The sequence below is a fragment of the Mya arenaria genome, chromosome 15, assembly GCF_026914265.1.
Source record: "Mya arenaria isolate MELC-2E11 chromosome 15, ASM2691426v1".
Lineage (NCBI taxonomy): Eukaryota > Metazoa > Mollusca > Bivalvia > Myida > Myidae > Mya > Mya arenaria.
In genome coordinates, this window is record NC_069136.1 from 22,379,497 (window position 1) to 22,401,171 (window position 21,675).

The window sequence follows — 21,675 nt, forward strand, 5'->3', positions numbered from 1 at the left end:
CATATATTTAAGGGACCTTTTTCATTTCTATTAACATTTCTTATAGAAATATATATTCCATTGAACTCTATTGAAAATGTCTTACTTCACTTTCTATAAAATGGCACATTGATGCATGTGTATCATTTGGCATGGTGGATGCCACATTGAATTTTCAAGCACGCCAGATTTTCACCAGAAATGCCAGGGAGTGCAAAAAAAAATGTCTGTATAAATCAACAATGAGGGCCTCCAAATATTTGTGTACTTTTCAATGTTGGGGGAAATACAGCTAAGGCCAAACAAAAAAATATGTCTGGTTCAGGAAACCCGACCGACCCTATTTTTTACCCGCCGACCCTAAACTTTTTTTTCGAAATCGCGGCCGAAAACCGCTATACTGCGTATTGAAAATTTTCTTTTCTGTAGTTATTGCTCTTTGGGTTAATAGAGCGCGTTTATATCGATCTTTGGGTTAATAGAGCGCACAACAATGGCGGCGCCCATGGCGTGTTCACCAGCCACTTTGATGGCCATAAAACTCCAAAAATGTGAACATGGAGCAGAGCGGCAGGTCATGAAAGCGGTCCAGCATGGTTGCACAGCTTCGGAAGTATTCGAGGAGCTCCATGGGCCAACCAACCCCAAACTGTTTGCCACCAAATATGAAGCCGCAACTAGTTTAGGCCCGGTGTATGTATTGAAGAATATGAATACATAATGGGCAAATGTTAAACTGTAAAACTCTTTTTAAGATTTTTTCCATGTGCTTTCTGTCAGTACATGTAGTTGAAAATGCAGTGACTAGCAACTGTATCTATCACTGCTAGATTTTTTGGCAAACATTTTATCATTGGAGTATTGAATTGTACACTGTCATATGTTTGAAAACTTTTATAAAGTAAAAAGTACCAACCCCTTTAAGTAAAAGTATCAGAAGATTTTCAGTGAATGTCATTAAATATATATCAGTGAAAAAATTGCCATGTCATTGAATGTACGCATTTTGTACTTTAATAATTGTGTTTGGGAAATATATCAACAGTCAATTAATAATATTAAACTCACAAAGTATTGGATAATACTTTTGTTGCTCTTCTAACCTGGACCCCTAGGTCCTCAGTGCATTAAGGTTGCCTAGCTAATGCCTTATATGATTTTGTGCAACACCACTCACAATGTGCATTTGTTACAATGACAGAATTCACAAAAGAGATGTATTAAAGTGACTTATCTTTACAAGATATTTTAAACAAAATTGTCGACAGAAATCTTTAAAAAATGGAATTTTTATAAAATACTAGGTTGTACATGAATCTCTTTTGTGAACTCTTTGTGCAGGTTAGCATTGTACAGAGGGTGACTAAAAGGCATAGGGTACATAAACAGCAAGCATAGAAAAGGAAAATAATGTGAATAAACAAAGATGATACATGGTTAGATAGATTAGATAGATTTATTCGACATAAAAATTGCATATAACATGACAAATACAAATTTAAACATGTATAAACATATATAACATTTATGTCAAGGATAACACAAAAAAGAGTTAAAATAAAACCTTATTTCCATTGTGGTCCTTACAGATAATACAGGGTTGAAATGCTCTGTTATTATGTGGTTAAATGACTGCATTGAAACAAGCACACATCACAATACCACATGCTGGGAGTTACAAAGTGATCTGACTGCTCTGTGCATCGTCTACACATAGACAACATACGTCCAAAAAAAAAAAAAAAAAAAAAAAAATGGAAAAAATGCCTACCCTCCTAATTTTTTGGGACAACGTTTCCTGAACCAGACATATTTTTTTTTTTGGCCTAATCCATAAGACTGTCGTCATTCCATGCAACATGAAGGATATTGGCCTGTAAGCTGTATGATTTTAACACGATATTCACATCCCTTCGAGACTTTGAATTAATCCTTAAAGGGTTATATATGTTATTTGTCTAACGTAAGCCAATATGCATTGGTGACTGCCTAATCTAAGGCTTATTGGCTGATTAAGTTATAAGTAACCAGATACAAATGAAAATCATGCATGCAGACTACAACCACTGTCAATGAACTATATCATTTTTTTGAATGTCAGAAATATGGTGTTATGAGTAAACGTGTCATCAATATCTCCAAAAAAAATTATAAATCAAAGTCATTCAGCTGGGGCTTATAAAACTTGTTAAATCATTTCTTAACTTCAATTAATTTTTTAAAATTTTCTTTGTCAAATTAAAAGAAATATATGTGTGTTTTAACATTTACATATTTTTTTTTGAAAAAGGTGAATAAAAATTATGTATTTCAGAAATGATTAAGTTTTTATATCATTTGACTTATTAGATACTTATATTAGGAAATGACTTAAGATGATTTATGCATGCCTGCCCAAAAGCGTTAGCAAAGAATTACTCCAAAATGGTACTCCTAGTTATCAAGGGTATGTCCGGTTAGCGCAGTGGTTAGCGCACTTGCTTCTCATCTAGGCGACCCGGGTTCGATTCCCGCCTCGGGCGCATGTGAGTTTGGTTCGTGGTCACCAAGCCGGATAAGTGGGTTTTCTTCGGGTTCTCCGGTTTCCCCCACAACACAAGACCACACTCTTGCGTAAAATTGTGCCAACGAGAGTGATTAATATAATGTTGTAATAACTTGTTTCACAATCGTTGTAAAATAAATATGTTTAAACTAAGGTATGTGAAAGAAGAGCGAGCATCAACGAGCGAGAACCTACACTTGTGTGTTGTTATTTTATCAAGCAAGGGATTATCTTGACAATTTTTAAAGTCAAGAGTTATCGGCCTTTCGTTAACATGTGTGCATGGTCACCAACATGTGTTCTAACGTCACAGTCGCTAAACTAAAAAGCAGGATTTATTAAATTATACATAAATGATTCAACGTTCAATAACTAGAGTGCGGTATAAGTGAATAGCATTGAAATTTAATCACATGCTAGTTAATCTCCGCCAACATTTTACATTTAGTACAAGTTTCATCATTGTACAGTTTTGATTAGTTAAATGTATCCAAGATTAAAGTTTTCGCACGATGATGATGCTGATGCAGGCAACAATACCACCGCTATGACAACACTTCTACTTTTTTTTTCTGACACAAAACATATGAGGTACAATATACTAAAATTGACTTACATCTGAAGAAGCCTCTTTAACTTGATTAAGCAGGTAGTCAGTTATATTACCCCCATGGTTAGCGTGTATTAAACCTGTAAAATAGAAAATCAACAGCAATTTTAGCGGTACTATTCTAAACATCGATTAAGAATAGTAAAAAATTGGTCGTCTGCATCCATCGTGTGATTATCAATTTTTGTTGTTTTTTTAAATGGATAGTCAATGTAAAAGGATGATGAAAACAGGGGATGGCCCTTGGGGAAGTTTTCGGGTATAGGCTTCTGCAAAAAAGGGTAATAACAAAGGCTCAGATAAAAGTTCTGGTTTTAATCACTAACATTAAGCTTCTTCTAATTGTTTCCTTCAAATCTATCTTCATCAAATTTACATTTTTTTGTCATGATTTTAAGCAAATAAAACATTTTGCAGTTAAGTTTTTGGCATCCAAATGCTGTTTCATTCATGTCCAGTCAATTTCTATGAGGTATGAGGTTATAAAATTGCCTGCTAATACCAGTTTATTAAGACACAAAAGTATTCATTCCTACCCATTTAATGGCCCAGCAAATGTAGCTTATGTCTCACTTATGACAGACATAAATAAGAAATATTGACCAAGTAACTCGGAAAGATTGCAGTTCATGAAGTTCTCATTTTTTCTGGTATTTAAAGAGTGCATTTATTACAAAACGCCATAATATCCATAGACCAAGGATTTAAAAAACTACTATACAGTCATTGAAATCAAACTTTTAAAGCTGCACTCTCACAAATTGAACGTTTTAGAACTTTTTTATTTTTTGTCTTGGAATGAGCCATTTTTTTGCAAAAATCCATGGAAACCAGTGATATAAGACTGCTGTAATGGTTTAAGTCATAAAACATTGATTTTCGAACCGAAATATGCAAATCTGCGCTCTGATCTTTGGTCAGCAATCTTTTATCATTGGTTTGCAGATATTTATGCAAAAATTTGCTCTTTCCAAGACAAAAAATAAAAAAGTTGTAAAAATGGTAAATCTGTGAGAGGGCAGCTTTAAAGGGGCACAATACAGGTTAATGTCAAAATTTTGTTCTTTGATTTTCTATGCATTATTTTTTGTTCAACTTATCAATCAAAAAAAATAATTGCATTAACCTTTGATGTAACCCTTTAATCATAAGAAGTGGCCACTTCCCATCATCTTTTTCCCACAAACCTTACTACAAAAAATTTAGCATGAAAAGAAATCTACCAGTGCAGGGCTTTAGGGTTTGTGCCAATTTGCAACCACGGCTATAGAGCGGTTAAATTGTGCGAGGGTTTAATATTTAAGCTGAGTCATAATTTAAAAAAAATAAAGCAAAAACAGATAAAATGACATTTAATAAATAAAATGATTGAATGAATTGAATGTCATGAATTTTAAACCTAACAAAAAATTGACTGAAACAAAAAAATCATGAAATAAAAATCTAAATGAAATGCAAGTGTCACAAAAGTAGTTCTAGTTAATTTAAATAAATTAAAAACCACTTTTTGACACTGATCTATATTGTTATTTCGCAAAAGCAATCATATGATTTTCATGTATATCAAGTGTAGAGCACATGTAGATCACATGTATATCAAGTGTCGATCGAATGTAGAACACTTACCTAAAGCATATAGGCCTCCACCTTCAGAAAATGCCGATCCAGGGCTATTATCTTTTGGTAGATATGTGGACATGAGATTCAGTGCTTCTTTTTCATGGCCCTAGAGCAGGAGAAAAAACAGTGACTGATGTTTATTACATTAAACATTAAACCCTACAAAAGCATCTGCCTACCAAAGCACAGTAAAAAAGGGTTCGGACTGCAAGCGAAGAGTACCATGAGAACCCATGATTGAATTATTGTATTATATACTATTTTTCCTTTAACGCAATTGTTATCCTTACATCTGTGGTTGATTGTTCAAATTAACTTTTAAAAGGTAAACTATTATGTGACCTTCTCAAATATTTAGACATGTACAGGTTTGAATTTGTCCATAGAACTTCCAGAGTAATAAATATTGAAGAGTTAACAACGCTGACGTTAACAACATTGTTAACTTTAACAAAGTTCTGAACAATCGGGCCGATGTCATAAAATGGATGGTCTTTAAATGATAGCTATAACACTAATGTATTGTATAAATATAAAGGATATTACAATAGTTGCTATTTAATAAAAACAATCAAGAAACAAGTTTAAGGAAAGTTTTAAAGTGGAGCCTTTATTTTTTCCATAACGAGTTTAATATTTTTTTGTATTAAATAGCAACAAATGTTAGATTTTTTTAATCACATGACAAACTCATAGCCACACATGAAGATTTTTTTTCTCAAATTTTAGGTTAAAAGCCTGCCACTTTATTAGTAGGATGAAATTACAAAATAACAAAAAAAATTGTAGAATGCATCACTACCGTTAAGTCAATAATTATAGTAATAATACTTAAAGGGGATTAGCATATATTATACGACTTAACTGGACAAATACATGGGCATCAGCCACAGTGCGATAATCAGGCTTATAAGGTTTTGGCGTAGTCACACTCCACATAATAGACTCACCTTATGTATGACTCCAAGACTGGCAGTGGCAGTGAACTTGGCCCAGTTTGTAGCTCTGGCCAGCCACTCCAGGTTATCCCTGAAATATCAACATTATAAACTTGTACACTGCTTTCATAAGGCAAATAGAAAGGAATTGTTTAAAGTGACACACTTATTCAAAATCAATACATGCATATATATATAAGAAACATAAATTTTGAGTGATATACCTTAAACTACTTCCTAAATAATGCATTTATGGAAAATATTAATTACTGATAGCAAGAATGTAACTGTGTATTAAATAGCTGTAAACACAAAAATATTTAATGATTGGTGATTGCTAAAAGATTTACTGCGATCTAATATTGTCTCATACGGTAGAATACGGTACAATGTTTTCTGCACCTTTCTTATAAATTAAACTCAGTATCCTTCATAAAAAACCATTGTTTTCGAACATTTATTCATCCTTTTTGGTATATTAGAACAATTATATTAATTGTGGTAAATCTTTTTGGGGAGTAAAAATACATCTTTAACAATCAACTGCAAAAAATAGGGTAGTTAAGCTGTAAACGTTGAGTGCTCTATAAAAAAAGAGCACATTTACAAGTCTTTCTCCTTCAAAAAAGTTACAAAAAGATACACCAAAGAGGGGAAAAAATAATGATGGACAAAAAGTTTGGTTGCAATAAAAAAAATAAGGGTCAGTGCAATAAATTAGGGTCAGTCAGGGACAATTTGTTTTGTTAGGCCTGGGTATTAAAGAAGCATAAAATAAGTTCAGGAAAAAAAACACAAAAAACACGATAATTCATTATCGTGTTTAACTCATTTGACTTGAATGATTAAAACAAAAAAATGCATATGATTTAGGTACAAATAAAAACAAGAGGGCCCTGAAGGCCCTGAATTGCTCACCTGATCCAATACATATCATCAACAATAACATTCTGATCAATTTCCATGAACATATGGTCATAAATGTGGCCTCTAGAGTGTTAAAATACTTTTCCTATTATTTGACCTGGTGACCTAAGTTTTTGACCGCATATGATCCAGATTCGAACTTGGCCTAGAGCTTATCAATATAAACATTCTGACTAAGTTTCATGAACATACAGTCATAAATGTGACCTCTAGAGTGCTTACAAGCTTTTCCTATGATTTGACCTAATGACCTAGTTTTTGACCGCATATGACCCAGATTTAAACTTGACTCAAAGATTATTAATATAAACATTCTGACCAACTTTCACGAAGATACAGTCATAAATGAGACCTCTAGAGTGTTAACAAGATTTTCCTTCAATTTGACCTGGTGACCTAGTTTTTGACCGCACATGACCCAGAATCAAACATGACCTAGAGATTATTAATATTAACATTCTGACCAAGTTTCCTGAAGATACAGTTATAAATGTGACCTCTATAGTGTTAACAAGCTTTTCCTTTCATTTGACCTGGTGACCTAGTTTTTAACCCCAGATGACCCAATATCGATCCAAGATTTTATTGAGGGTAACATTCTGACCAAGTTTCATAAAGATAGTGCCCAAAATTGTGACCTCTAGAGTGTTAACAGTCAAATTGTTGACGACAGACGACAACAACGGACGACAACAAAGGACGACAACGGACGACGGACACAGGACTATCACAATAGCTCACCTTGAGCACTTCGTGCTCAGGTGAGCTTAAAATCGAAGTGATGTTTTGGCGCTTTTTCAACTGTAGAATTTGTGGCCACATAGCTATTATTTAAAAAGTAATTAATAGAGGCTTTTTTTTTATTTTATGCTCACCTTGTCTATTTTATTAAAAAAATTCAAGAAAAACTCTTGCAATTGTATTGAAATGTCATACATTTTTTTACTTTTTAAACAATATCAAAGTACTGAAGGGCCGCAGTTTAGAAGCTATGTGAGCAACACCTGTGGGTAAGGCACTGTGAATGTTATCATCACATCACTGTCAGAATCAATGGTGCATAACTGACATGATACATACCTTAGGAACTGGTCTGAGGTCGTCCCACAGTGCATGAATGCGTTCGCGATCACAGTTGCTGAGTGACATACAGAGTTGCGCACTGCCTCCTGTCAAAACAATATAAAGGAAATTAGCTAACAAGTTAATTAAAGGGTGCTGCATTGCTATGCTTACTCTGCCCATTCTTAATCATTTAGAATTACCTTCGTGTCATCTAACTTTCTCTTATCTAACACAGCTACTATTACTCTCTCTAAGGTAAAAACTAAGGTAATAAGATTGAATCTGGTTTTCTTTAACCTTTCATCTGTTATTTCATTTTCCATCAACATATTTGTTTTATTTCTCAGTATGTTACATTGACTAGAAGAAGGGCATTGATATAATACTTAAGCTGAGATGAATACAATTATGTAAAACTCATTAACCTTCAATCAAAAGTTATACATAAAATTTCTCAAAATTGCATTGACACAAGGGGAAACAATCCAAATTGTCAACTGTTAACTGCTTCTGGGATTGCCGTTCCCAATAACAATAGGTAATTTTAACTAAAGTTCCAAGAATCAGATGTATTGCTTGTCAGGATCAAAGGCCATCATCTACTAACCATGACCAATGGGCATACCAAGCTTGAAGACTCAACAACAAGTCATTCTAAAAATATTAATCAGAAACGAAAGTACGACTCGGACAACAATGTGGATGACACAGATGACGAAGCCCTACAAAGTAATGCTACGCATCTTCTAGGTGTCACAAAATGTTGAGCACAAAATCACACCTGATGCAGTTAAGTCGAATAAGTCTTCATCTTATGTGGGAGAGAACAGGCATAACATACCTTGGTATTCTTTAGAATCAGAAGGTCAGTTTTGTTATTTCTGATGAGAAACTGCAGGTGAAGGTCGATGGTCATATCCCCACTGAGGATCGTCAGTAGTTTGGTCAGGCGGTCCTGGAGCAACTTCTCTGGCTCGCTCTGAGAAATGGAAGAAAATGATTGGTGGATATTTATAAAGAGGCAGTGTTTGGAGGATATGTTTAAAATGTCAAAACTGATCAGTGGATATATTAATAATTTCAACTACTTTAATGCTATGTGGTAAAATGAGTTGAGATTGAGATTTGACTTAAGTATTTTTGTGATATCGAGGCCAGATTAAACAAACTGTTTTTCCTCATTTGCTAAATAAACATCTTCAAATTAGCACTAACAAAATATCTTGATTTAACCTACATGGTGTTAATTTTCACATATCTATCTTACCAGTGATTTCTCTTTGGTTTCCTTCGCCTCCTTCGTTTGTTCCGGGGTTGTCTCTTCTGTTTCCATGGAAACCCTGGAATATGAAAATTCACAGATCTTGCCAAAGTTCCTTGAAACTTCTTAAATCCCTTAAAACAGGATTAAGCTAAGCTCGCTTTTTCAATAATTTGCATAATAAGTATTTTCTAAAGATTTTAATACTTTAGAAAGGAGTTATCTTTATGGTCATCATAATAAACCAATATTTTCATTCATCAAAATTCAATTTAATTTTTGAATTTTGGCTAATTGAAATAAGCTTCTTAAGCCTGTTAAGTTTAAAAAGATTCGAGAAATTGGGGCCTTGTTTTTAGCTAATGGCTTGTATTAATTTCCCTTTTAAAAATAACTAAATTACCAACAAACAACGGGCGAAAACAAGGGCGAAAACAAGAGCTCCGTTAAGCAACAACCAATGCCAGGCTGTGTTTTTTTACAGTCAAAAAAATATTAAAACAGGAGTTATGGGCCTTGCTACACATGTGTGTTTTGTCAAAGTGCTGCCCATCACTTTAAAAGGGCACAATACAGGTTGCGACAAATTTTTACTTAAATCATTATTATGTTTACCATAATGTTTGGCGCTTTTTAACTGGGGTATTTGTGTCACCTTACTATTAATTGTAACATAAATAAATTAGCAATGGTTCCGACAATAAAACCCATGCCAAAGCTATGACAAAACATTGCCGTTTTTTACTTTTCTGACAAGCTAAATATAAATCAAAAAATAAGCTCAAACTTAATGTTTTACCCTTCTGAAGTGTCTTTGTCCTTGTCGTTGTCCTCTTTATCGGCCTTTACAGGTGTTTTCTCCACAATGATGGGTACCGGAGCAGCTGCCCTCAGGGTACTAAGAACCCGGGTAAGAAACTGCTGGGTGGCACTGTCGTACATATCAAAGGCTATCTGATAAGCCATGAGGACAGATGTCTGCAAGAAGATGAAAACTACATTAGGTGAAGGCTTTTTGAGTTTTGCTATCTTGGCAGACAGGGTTTTTTCTGCTGATTTTGTAGCCTTTATTTGACTACATTCCAAACATTTAGAAACACCTGACGGGAAGTAAAACACGGAACCGCTGTTATGGATACACCTCGCTGTGATCCTAACGTTGACCTTATCGACTGGGTTAGTTGAGCACCCCCAAAAAACGATTAACTTACGCATATAAGATGACATTGTATTTTCAAAAAGCCAAATCCTCATTTTCGAGCATCTACACGCAAAAGTTCACAATTTGATTGGATGTGTAATCTTCCCTTCTTAGCCTACATAGCCCTAGCTTTCATTTTTGGCTGACTACATTAATTACTTGTGTAAAAACTTTAGGCAAGTACAGCTATATAGCTTTACTTCCTTATTCTGAAAATATCAAGTTTTTACCTAGAACACAAGTTTCGTCTCATATTATAGTTTTAAAGCAACTGTGCACCAGATGATCAATTTGCAAGAAAAAAAGAAAATTGTAGCAAACTGTCATAAAGTTGGTATTAATGTGTAAAATGCATTGAAACTTACTAACTGAAGTACCACATAGTAAACAGTTTATTTAAGTTTAGCAGTTATTTCGTATTTGTCCATTAAAAAAGATTACTGGGTATGTCTACCAGGTAGAATTCATTCCTTATGCATGATTGGCTAGTTGGTATTATCACGTGACATTACCGAGTTAGGTGTATAGTTTAATTATGTCATCCAGTTAGAGTATGCCATCGTAAATCAGTGGATACAACGCTGGATTGCAATTTTGGCAATACTGGTTCGAAGCCTGTCTCCGACACAATTTTTTTTTACATTTTGGTACTTTTTTTTACAATAATGATATCAAAGCGTAACACATGCTATTAATTAATTGTCCTAAGATTTGTTACAGAAAAAATCTTTTTTTGGTGCCAATCTGGTGTACAGTCCCTTTAAGGCGAATTTTGCTTTTATACATATATATTCTTTCAACATCAGTTTAACCTCAATATATACTTGATTATGAGTTTTTGCTAGTTAACATTATTTCCTAATAAATGATAAAATGCTTTACTGTTGCGGTCATTACTTTGAACATTTTAACAAACCAACTGTCTTCAATCAGCTTCAACCCCAAGGCTCTTGATAAGATTTTTCAATGAAATGGCTATTCGATAAATGTCAATTAAGTGTTTCTGTTTGAATAAATGTGATTAGCTCGCAAAAATGTTATTTGATTGTTGTTTTTTCGCCTCTCTTTAAAGCAATTAAGAAAGATTATTTTTCAAATATTTAATCTCATATATTAACAGAATAATATAACTCATTAGAAGATTAGATGATTGATAGTGGCTGACCCATATTAACAGTGGACCTTAATGAGTTCTTTGGCTTAGATCTTGCGTTCAGAGCTACAGGCCCCAATTTCTCAAAACTTCTTAAGTCCCTTATAACAGGATTAAGCTTATCCCACTATTTCTCTTTGTCTATAATTAGTGTAACATTAACATCATTTAGAGTTATTCAACCTTAAATAGGAATTTCTTTTATTGATATCACAAATAACCATATTTCATTTACCAAAATCACATTATAGTTTGTGTTTTGACTAATTGAAATAAGCTTTTTAAGCCTGTTAAGCTTTAGAAGTTTCGAGAAATTGGGGCCAGATGTTTAACTTTTGAGTGAATTGTATGCCAATATGTAATTTTGTAAATGTAATGTACACCTTGGTGTCATTCAATTATGTGTGATGGCGATTGTTAAAGACACTTGCAGGCCCCATAAATGCCAGCCCATCCAAGCCTGCCCGCCAGCGAGCTTCCCATAACTTTTCATTGAAAAAAAAACAACAATTTAAAACACAATCTTCATCAAGGAGAATTCACTACATAGGAGTTGGAGTGATTTTTCATTAGTTTTGCAGCTATTTTCAATTTGATCCCAACATTCCCAAAACATTCGTCAATTCATATTAGCAAGGAAAAGCCCTTATAACAATTAATTTTTGTTACGAACGCACAGATGTTTGATTTTATATTTTAATAAGCACATTTTAGAGCATAAAAAATATGACCAGTCAGGGCTTTTTCTATAGTACCCACGGGTCCGACTATCGGACCCATTCCCAAAGCAAAATATAAGATATTTTTCCCAATCTTCAGAAAAAAATCCCAAATTAAATTTAAATCCCAAATTAAATTTAAAAAAAAAAAAAAAAAAATTTTTTTTTTTTGGTAGAAATTCTTTTTACCTGTACTGGTTCATTTTCAACATCCTAATAAATTATGTGATGTGAAGTTTTTTTGGTAATTGAACTCAGAAATCATTGATTTTCATCACATTCAGAGATATGAAATATTATCTGTCGTGATTTATTGCAATAGATATTTACACCCCAAGGATTGATATTTCAGCCATTGTGGGTCTTTTAAAGGGAAAATAAACTAATATTAAATCATTTCCTAATTCACAGGAGACTAGGCAGCTTTTTCTTTTCACTGTAAAATTTCCCAATTTCCGCATTTTCAAGACGCAATTTTTCCCAAAATGTCTAGGGTCTTTTTCCCAAAATGGGCAGAAAAAGACCTGCCAGTTCTTTTAAAAAATAAACTGATTTCTTTAAGGTGAATTCTCTTCTCAAGTTACAAACCTCATCTCCTTTGGCGAGTTTCTCCAAAACTTCAGCGACTGACTGAGCATCATCGAGGAAAATGTAACACTGAAATAGACAAGTGGTAATTTTGAATATTGAATTAAGTTATAATGCATAGTTTTTATTACGCTTTCTGCCATTGGTATAAATTTACAGTTTAAATGAATAATATGTTTAAACCAGAGTGTTTGTAGTCATTAATTAAAATGAAACATTGCAACTTAGAAGTGTACAGCAACTAACTTGTATTGAAATGTACACGTATGACACTAACAGTCATCCTGAATAGCTAGCCCCATGTCTAGTTTCGTTAGAACTTCAATATATAAGGGGCACACCTAACCGGACAGACATTGATGTAGTGAGTGGCTAGCCCAACGCAGAGTTTAGTTATAACTTATATCTTCAAGGGGAATAATTCACCTGACAGACATTGATGTAATCTGGAGTGGCTAGCCCCATGTAGAGTTTGGTAAGAACATATATCTACAAGGGACATAACTCACCTGACAAACATTGATGTTATTTGGAGTGGCTAGCCCCATGTATAGTTTGGTTAGAACTTATATCTAAAAGGGACATAACTCACCTGACAGACATTAAAGTAATCCAGAGTGGCCAGCCCCACGTATAGTTTGGTTATAACTTATATCTAAAAGGGACATAACTCACCTGACAGACATTAAAGTAATCCAGAGTGGCTAACCCCATGTAGAGTTTGGTTAGAACTTATATCTAAAAGGGACATAACTCACCTGACAGACATTAAAGTAATCCAGAGTGGCCAGCCCCATGTATAGTTTGGTTATAACTTATATCTAAAAGGGACATAACTCACCTGACAGACATTGATGTAATCCAGAGTGGCTAACCCCATGTAGAGTTTGGTTAGAACTTACATCTACAAGGGATATAACTCACCTGACAGACATTGATGTAATCAGGAGTGGCCAGCCCCATGTACAGTTTGGTTAGAACTTATATCTACAAGAGGGCCAAATGGCCCTGAATCGCTCACCTGTCATATATTGCACATTCTTCCATTATATACAAATATTGAAAACCTAAGCCTATGAACACGGGGCGTGGCCAATTTTGACCCCAGGGCTAAAGTTTGAACAATCTTAATAGTGGTCCGATAAACGATGCTTCATACCAAATATCTAAGGCCTTCGCCTTTTGGTTTCGGAGAAGAAGATTACTTAAGTTTTCATCATATACATATATAAGGAAACCCATGACCGCCCGGGTGGGGCCATTTTTTGACCCCAGAGCCAAAGATTGAACAATATTGGTACAAGTCAACTAGATGGTATATCATGCCAAATATCTAAGCTCTTGTCACTACTTGATTTTACGTGTGTATCTATATATGTATATTTGTAATTAATTGTTGTATGTGGCCCATATTGAAAATTGGTATGTGTACTAAATATCTTATCCAGTTTAAATTAAGACGTTATTTGTCTTTGTGAGTTCGGAGAAGATTTTTTAAGTTTTCACTATAACCCATATAGAGAAAAACCATCAGTCCCGGGGTGTGGCCAATGTTGACCCCAGGGCCATAATTTGAACAAACTTTGTAGAGGTCCACTAGACGATGAATCATGCCAAATATCTAAGCTCTAAGCCACATAAGTTCAGAGGAGATGATTTTTGAAGTTTTCACTATAAACATATAGAGAAAACCCATGACCCCCCAAGGGGGCGGGGCCAATTTTGACCCCAAGGCCATAATTTGAACAATCTTTGTAAAGGTCCACTAGATGATGAATCATGCCAAATATCTAAGCTCTAGTCCAAGTAAGTTCAGAGGAGAAGATTTTTGAAGTTTTAACTATAAACATATAGAGAAAACCCATGACCCCCCGGGGCGGGGCCAATTTTGAACAATCTTTGTAGAGGTCCACTAGACGATGAATCATGCCAAATATCTAAGCTCTAAGCAACGTAAGTTCAGAAGAGATTTTTGATTTTATTTACTATAAACATATAGAGAAAACCCATGACCCCCCGGGGCGGGGCCAATTTTGACCCAAAGGCCATAATTTGAACAATCTTTGTAGAGGTCCACTAGACGATGAATCATGCCAAATATCTAAGCTCTAGTCCAAGTAAGTTAAGAGGAGAAGATTTTTGAAGTTTTAACTATAAACATATCAAGTATACCCATGACCCCCCAGGGCGGGGTCAATTTTGACCCCAAGGCCATAATTTGAACAATCTTTGTAGAGGTCAACTAGACGATGAACCATGCCAAATATCTAAGCTCTAGTCCAAGTAAGTTCAAAGGAGAAGATTTTTGAAGTTTTCACTATAAACATATAGAGAAAACCCATTACCCCCGGGGCGGGGCCAATTTTAATCCAAGGCCATAATTTGAACAATCTTTGTAAAGGTCCACTAGACGATGAACCATGCCAAATATCTAAGCTCTAGTCCAAGTAAGTTCAGAGGAGAAGATTTTTTAAGTTTTAACTATAAACATATAGAAAATACCCATGACCCCCCGGGGCGGGGCCAATTTTGACCCCAGGGCCATAATTTGAACAAACTTTGTAGAGGTCCTCTAGACGATGAATCATGCCAAATATCTAAGCTCTAGGCCAAGCAAGTTCAGAGGAGAAGATTTTTTAAGTTTTCACTATAAACATATAGAGAAAATCCATGACCCCCGGGGCGGGGCCAATTTTGACCCAAGGGCCATAATTTGAACAAACTTTGTAGAGGTCCACTAGACGATGAACCATGCCAAATATCTAAGCTCTAGGCCAAGTATGTTCAGAGGAGAAGATTTTTTAAGGTTTTCACTATAAACATATAGAGAAAACCCATGACCCCTCGGGGCAGCGCCAATTTTGACCCAAAGGCCAAAATTTGAACAAACTTTGTAGAGGTCCACTAGACGATGAATCATGCCAAATATCTAAGCTCTAGTCCAAGTAAGTTAAGAGGAGAAGATTTTTGAAGTTTTAACTATAAACATATCAAGTATACCCATGACCCCCGGGGCGGGGCCAATTTTGACCCCAAGGCCATAATTTGAACAATCTTTGTAAAGGTCCACTAGACAATGAATCATGCCAAATATCTAAGCTCTAGTCCAAGTAAGTTCAGAGGAGAAGATTTTTGAAGTTTTAACTATAAACTTATAGAGAATACCCATGACCCCCCGGGGCTGGGCCAATTTTGACCCCAGGGCCATAATTTGAACAAACTTTGTAGAGGTCCACTAGACGATGAATCATGCCAAATATCTAAGCTCTAGGCCAAGTAAGTTCAGAGGAGAAGATTTTTGAAGTTTTCACTATAAACATATAGAGAAAACCCATGACCCCCCGGGACGGGGCCAACTTTGACCCCAGGGCCATAATTTGAACAAACTTTGTAGAGGTCCACTAGACGATGAACCATGCCAAATATCTAAGCTCTAGGCCAAGTAAGTTCAGAGGAGAAGATTTTTTAAGGTTTTCACTATAAACATATAGAGAAAACCCATGACCCCCCGGGTCGGGGCCAATTTTGACCCCAGGGCCATAATTTGAACAAACTTTGTAGAGGTCCACTAGACGATGAACCATGCCAAATATCTAAGCTCTAGGCCAAGTAAGTTCAGAGGAGAAGATTTTTTAAGTTTTCACTATAAACATATAGAGAAAACCCATGACACCCCGGGGCGGGGCCAATTTTGACCCCAGGGCCATAATTTGAACAAACTTTGTAGAGGTCCACCAGACGATGAATCATGCCAAATATCTAAGCTCTAGGCCAAGTAAGTTCAGAGGAGAAGATTTTTTAAGTTTTCACTATAAACATATAGAGAAAACCCATGACCCCCGGGACGTGGCCAATTTTGACCCCAGGGCCATAATTTGAACAATCTTGGTAGAGGACCATTTGGTGATCCTACCTACCATATATCAACGGCCTAAGCCTTGTGGTTTGGGAGAAGAAGATTTTTAAAGTTTTTCCTTTTGGTTGCCATGGCAACCAGAGTTCTGTATGGAATTGAATTCTTTGAACAACTTTGATAGAAGACAACCCAAGGAACCTATGAAGTTTTATTAATATTGGCCTAGCGGTTAAGGAGGAGATGTCTTTTAAGTAAATTGTTGACGGACGACGCACACCGCACGACGGACAAAAGGCGATCACAAAAGCTCACCATGTCACAAAGTGACAGGTGAGCTAAAAAGGCAATTTCATAAAAAAAAATCTAAAAAGATATTATTATAAATTGGAAATAAAATTTAGTAGAATTACGTATGGTTATGTAAATCAATAATAAATCTAAAAAATATTTATATAATGTGATTGTAAGTCTTAATAAGAACAATTAATATCTGCCATAAATAGAATGATACAAGAAAATCCAAATAGACATTATTTAAGAGTCGGTAGTTGCACTTGCAAAATGATAATCATATTTATCAGATATATGAAACAGCTGAAAGTTCTCAAACATAGACATTTATGTTCAAATATCACCGGTAAATAAAAATAATTGACCTAGTGACCTAGTTTTTGACCTGGGTTGACCCAATATGGAACTCGGTAAATAAAAATAATTGACCTAGTGACCTAGTTTTTGACCTGGGTTGACCCAATATGGAACTTGACCTAGCTTATGTTAAGATGATCATTCTGACCAAGTTTCATTAAGATAAGGCTAAAATTGTGACCCCTATTTTGTTCACAAGGTTTTTCTAATAATTGACCTAGTGACCTAGTTATTGACTGCGTATGACCCAATATCGAACTTGACCCAGATTTTATAGAGATGATCATTCTGACCAAGTTGCATTAAGATTAGCCTAAAATTGTGACCTCTATTGTGTTCACAAGGTTTTTGTACTAATTGACCTAGTGACCTAGTAATTGACCGCAGATGACCCAATATCGAACTTGACCTAGATTTTATAGAGATGATCATTCTGACCAAGTTGCATTGAGATTAGGCTAAAATTGTGACCTCTATTGTGTTCACAAGGTTTTTGTACTAATTGACCTAGTGACCTAGTTATTGACCGTGAATGACCCAATATCAAACTTGACCTACATTTTATAGCGATGATCATTCTGACCAAGTTGCATTGAGATTAGGCTAAAATTGTGACCTCTATTGTGTTCACAAGGTTTTTCTACTAATTGACCTAGTGACCTAGTTATTGACCGCGGATGACCCAATATCGAACTTGACCTAAATTTTATAGAGATGATCATTCTGACCAAGTTGCATTGAGATTAGGCTAAAATTGTGACCTCTAATGTGTTCACAAGGTATTTCTACTAATTGACCTACTGACCTAGTTTTTGACCCCAGATGACCCAATATCGAACTTGACCTAGATTTCATAAAGATGATCAGTCTGACCAAGTTTCATAAAGATTAGGTTTTAAATTGTGACCTCTGTTGTGTTCACAAGGTTTTTCTAATAATTGACCTAGTGACCTAGTTATTGACTGCGGATGACCCAATATCGAACTTGATCTAGATTTTATAGAGATGATTATTCTGACCAACTTGCATTGAGATTAGGCTAAAATTGTGACCTCTATTGTGTTCACAAGGTTTTTGTACTAATTGACCTAGTGACCTAGTTGTTGACCGCGGATGACCCAATATCGAACTTGACCTACATTTTATAGAGATGATCATTCTGACCAAGTTGCATTGAGATTAGGCTAAAATTGTGACCCCTATTTTGTTCACAAGGTTTTTCTAATAATTGACCTAGTGACCTAGTTATTGACTGCGTATGACCCAATATGGAACTTGACCCAGATTTTATAGAGATGATCATTCTGACCAAGTTGCATTAAGATTAGCCTAAAATTGTGACCTCTATTGTGTTCACAAGGTTTTTGTACTAATTGACCTAGTGACCTAGTTATTGACCGCGGATGACCCAATATCAAACTTGACCTAGATTTTATAAAGATGATCATTCTGACCAAGTTGCATTGAGATTAGGCTAAAATTGTGACCTCTATTGTGTTCACAAGGTTTTTGTACTAATTGACCTAGTGACCTAGTTATTGACCGTGAATGACCCAATATCAAACTTGACCTACATTTTACAGCGATGATCATTCTGACCAATTTGCATTGAGATTAGGCTAAAATTGTGACCTCTATTGTGTTCACAAGGTTTTTCTACTAATTGACCTAGTGACCTAGTTATTGACCGCGGATGACCCAATATCGAACTTGACCTAGATTTTATAGAGATGATCATTCTGACCAAGTTGCATTGAGATTAGGCTAAAATTGTGACCTCTAATGTGTTCACAAGGTATTTCTACTAATTGACCTACTGACCTAGTTTTTGACCCCAGATGACCCAATATCGAACTTGACCTAGATTTCATAGAGATGATCAGTCTGACCAAGTTTCATAAAGATTAGGTCAAAATTGTGACCTCTGTTGTGTTCACAAGGTTTTTCTAATAATTGACCTAGTGACCTAGTTATTGACTGCGGATTACCCAATATCGAACTTGACCTAGATTTTATAGAGATGATTATTCTGACCAACTTGCATTGAGATTAGGCTAAAATTGTGACCTCTATTGTGTTCACAAGGTTTTTGTACTAATTGACCTAGTGACCTAGTTATTGACCGCAGATGACCCAATATCGAACTTGACCTACATTTTATAGAGATGATCATTCTGACCAAGTTGCATTGAGATTAGGCTAAAATTGTGACCTCTATTGTGTTCACAAGGTTTTTCTACTAATTGACCTAGTGACCTAGTTTTTGACCTGGGTTGACCCAATATGGAACTTGACCTAGCTTATGTTAAGATGATCATTCTGACCAAGTTGCATTGAGATTAGGCTAAAATTGTGACCCCTATTTTGTTCACAAGGTTTTTCTAATAATTGACCTAGTGACCTAGTTATTGACTGCGTATGACCCAATATCGAACTTGACCCAGATTTTATAGAGATGATCATTCTGACCAAGTTGCATTAAGATTAGCCTAAAATTGTGACCTCTATTGTGTTCACAAGGTTTTTGTACTAATTGACCTAGTGACCTAGTTATTGACCGCGGATGACCCAATATCAAACTTGACCTAGATTTTATAGAGATGATCATTCTGACTAAGTTGCATTGAGATTAGGCTAAAATTGTGACCTCTATTGTGTTCACAAGGTTTTTGTACTAATTGACCTAGTGACCTAGTTATTGACCGTGAATGACCCAATATCAAACTTGACCTACATTTTACAGCGATGATCATTCTGACCAATTTGCATTGAGATTAGGCTAAAATTGTGACCTCTATTGTGTTCACAAGGTTTTTCTACTAATTGACCTAGTGACCTAGTTATTGACCGCCGATGACCCAATATCGAACTTGACCTAGATTTTATAGAGATGATCATTCTGACCAAGTTGCATTGAGATTAGGCTAAAATTGTGACCTCTAATGTGTTCACAAGGTATTTCTACTAATTGACCTACTGACCTAGTTTTTGACCCCAGATGACCCAATATCGAACTTGGCCTAGATTTCATAGAGATGATCAGTCTGACCAAGTTTCATAAAGATTAGGTCAAAAGTGTGACCTCTGTTGTGTTCACAAGGTTTTTCTAATAATTGACCTAGTGACCTAGTTATTGACTGCGGATGACCCAATATCGAACTTGACGTAGATTTTATAGAGATGATTATTCTGACCAAGTTGCATTGAGATTAGGCTAAAATTGTGACCTCTATTGTGTTCACAAGGTTTTTGTACTAATTGACCTAGTGACCTAGTTATTGACCGCAGATGACCCAATATCGAACTTGACCTACATTTTATAGAGATGATCATTCTGACCAAGTTGCATTGAGATTAGGCTAAAATTGTGACCTCTATTGTGTTCACAAGGTTTTTCTACTAATTGACCTAGTGACCTAATTATTGACCGCGGATGACCCAATATCGAACTTGACCTAGATTTTATAGAGATGACCATTCTGACCAAGTTGCATTGAGATTAGGCTAAAATTGTGACCTCTATTGTGTTCACAAGGTTTTTCTACTAATTGACCTAGTGACCTAGTTTTTGACCCCAGATGACCCAATATCGAACTTGACCTAGATTTTATAGAGATGATCAGTCTGACCAAGTTTCATAAAGATTAGGTCAAAATTGTGACCTCTATTGTGTTCACAAGCAATTGTGAACGGACGGACGGACGGACGGACGGACGAAGAGTGATCACAAAAGCTCACCTTGTCACTACGTGACAGGTGAGCTAAAAAGGGACATAACTCACCTGACAGACATTAAAGTAATCCAGAGTGGCCAGCCCCACGTATAGTTTGGTTATAACTTATATCTAAAAGGGACATAACTCACCTGACAGACATTAAAGTAATCCAGAGTGGCTAACCCCATGTAGAGTTTGGTTAGAACTTACATCTACAAGGGATATAACTCACCTGACAGACATTAAAGTAATCCAGAGTGGCCAGCCCCATGTAGAGTTTGGTTAGAACTTATATCTACAAGGGACACAACTACCTGACAGACATTGATGTAATCCAGAGTGGCTAACCCCATGAAGAGTTTGGTTAGAACTTACATCTACAAGGGATATAACTCACCTGACAGACATTGATGTAATCCAGAGTGGCCAGCCCCATGAAGAGTTTGGTTAGAACTGCAATCTTCAAGGGACATAACTCACCTGACAGACATTGATGTAATCCGGAGTGGCCAGCCCCATGTACAGTTTAGTATATCTACAAGCAGCATAAATTACCTGACAGACATTGATGTAATCCGGAGTGGCCAGCCCCATGTACAGTTTGGTTAGAACTTGTATCTTCAAGGGACTTAACTCACCTGACAGACATTGATGTAATCCGGAGTGGCCAGCCCCATGTAGAGTTTGGTCAGAACTTCAAGCACAGTGTTCCTGAACTGGCGATGCTGTATCAGGGACATGGTCACTTTGAGACTGTAAGTCAGCATGTAGTTTACATCCTCCTGAAATAAATGTAAGGTATTTTATCAATAAGGGATATCAAGTGAGTGGTCATCCAATAAGGAATTA

The 21,675-nt window shown here is 35.6% G+C and overlaps 1 protein-coding gene across 2 annotated transcripts in view; it reads right to left on the reverse strand.

The window, feature by feature from the left end:
* Window positions 1-21,675, reverse strand: part of LOC128220482 (26S proteasome non-ATPase regulatory subunit 1-like) — a 213,745-nt gene that overhangs the window by 180,398 nt on the left and 11,672 nt on the right. The window contains exons 7-15 of one of the 2 annotated variants that reach the window (XM_052928892.1): window positions 21,465-21,608; window positions 12,607-12,675; window positions 9,745-9,923; window positions 8,952-9,024; window positions 8,526-8,663; window positions 7,700-7,788; window positions 5,705-5,783; window positions 4,761-4,860; window positions 3,141-3,214 (exon numbers count right to left, since the gene is read on the reverse strand). In XM_052928892.1, the coding sequence (XP_052784852.1) occupies window positions 3,141-3,214; window positions 4,761-4,860; window positions 5,705-5,783; window positions 7,700-7,788; window positions 8,526-8,663; window positions 8,952-9,024; window positions 9,745-9,923; window positions 12,607-12,675; window positions 21,465-21,608 (945 nt within the window). Of the gene's footprint in view, window positions 1-3,140; window positions 3,215-4,760; window positions 4,861-5,704; window positions 5,784-7,699; window positions 7,789-8,525; window positions 8,664-8,951; window positions 9,025-9,744; window positions 9,924-12,606; window positions 12,676-13,032; window positions 13,084-21,464; window positions 21,609-21,675 lie in introns of those variants that run through there. The other variant, XM_052928894.1, reaches the window with a different exon arrangement.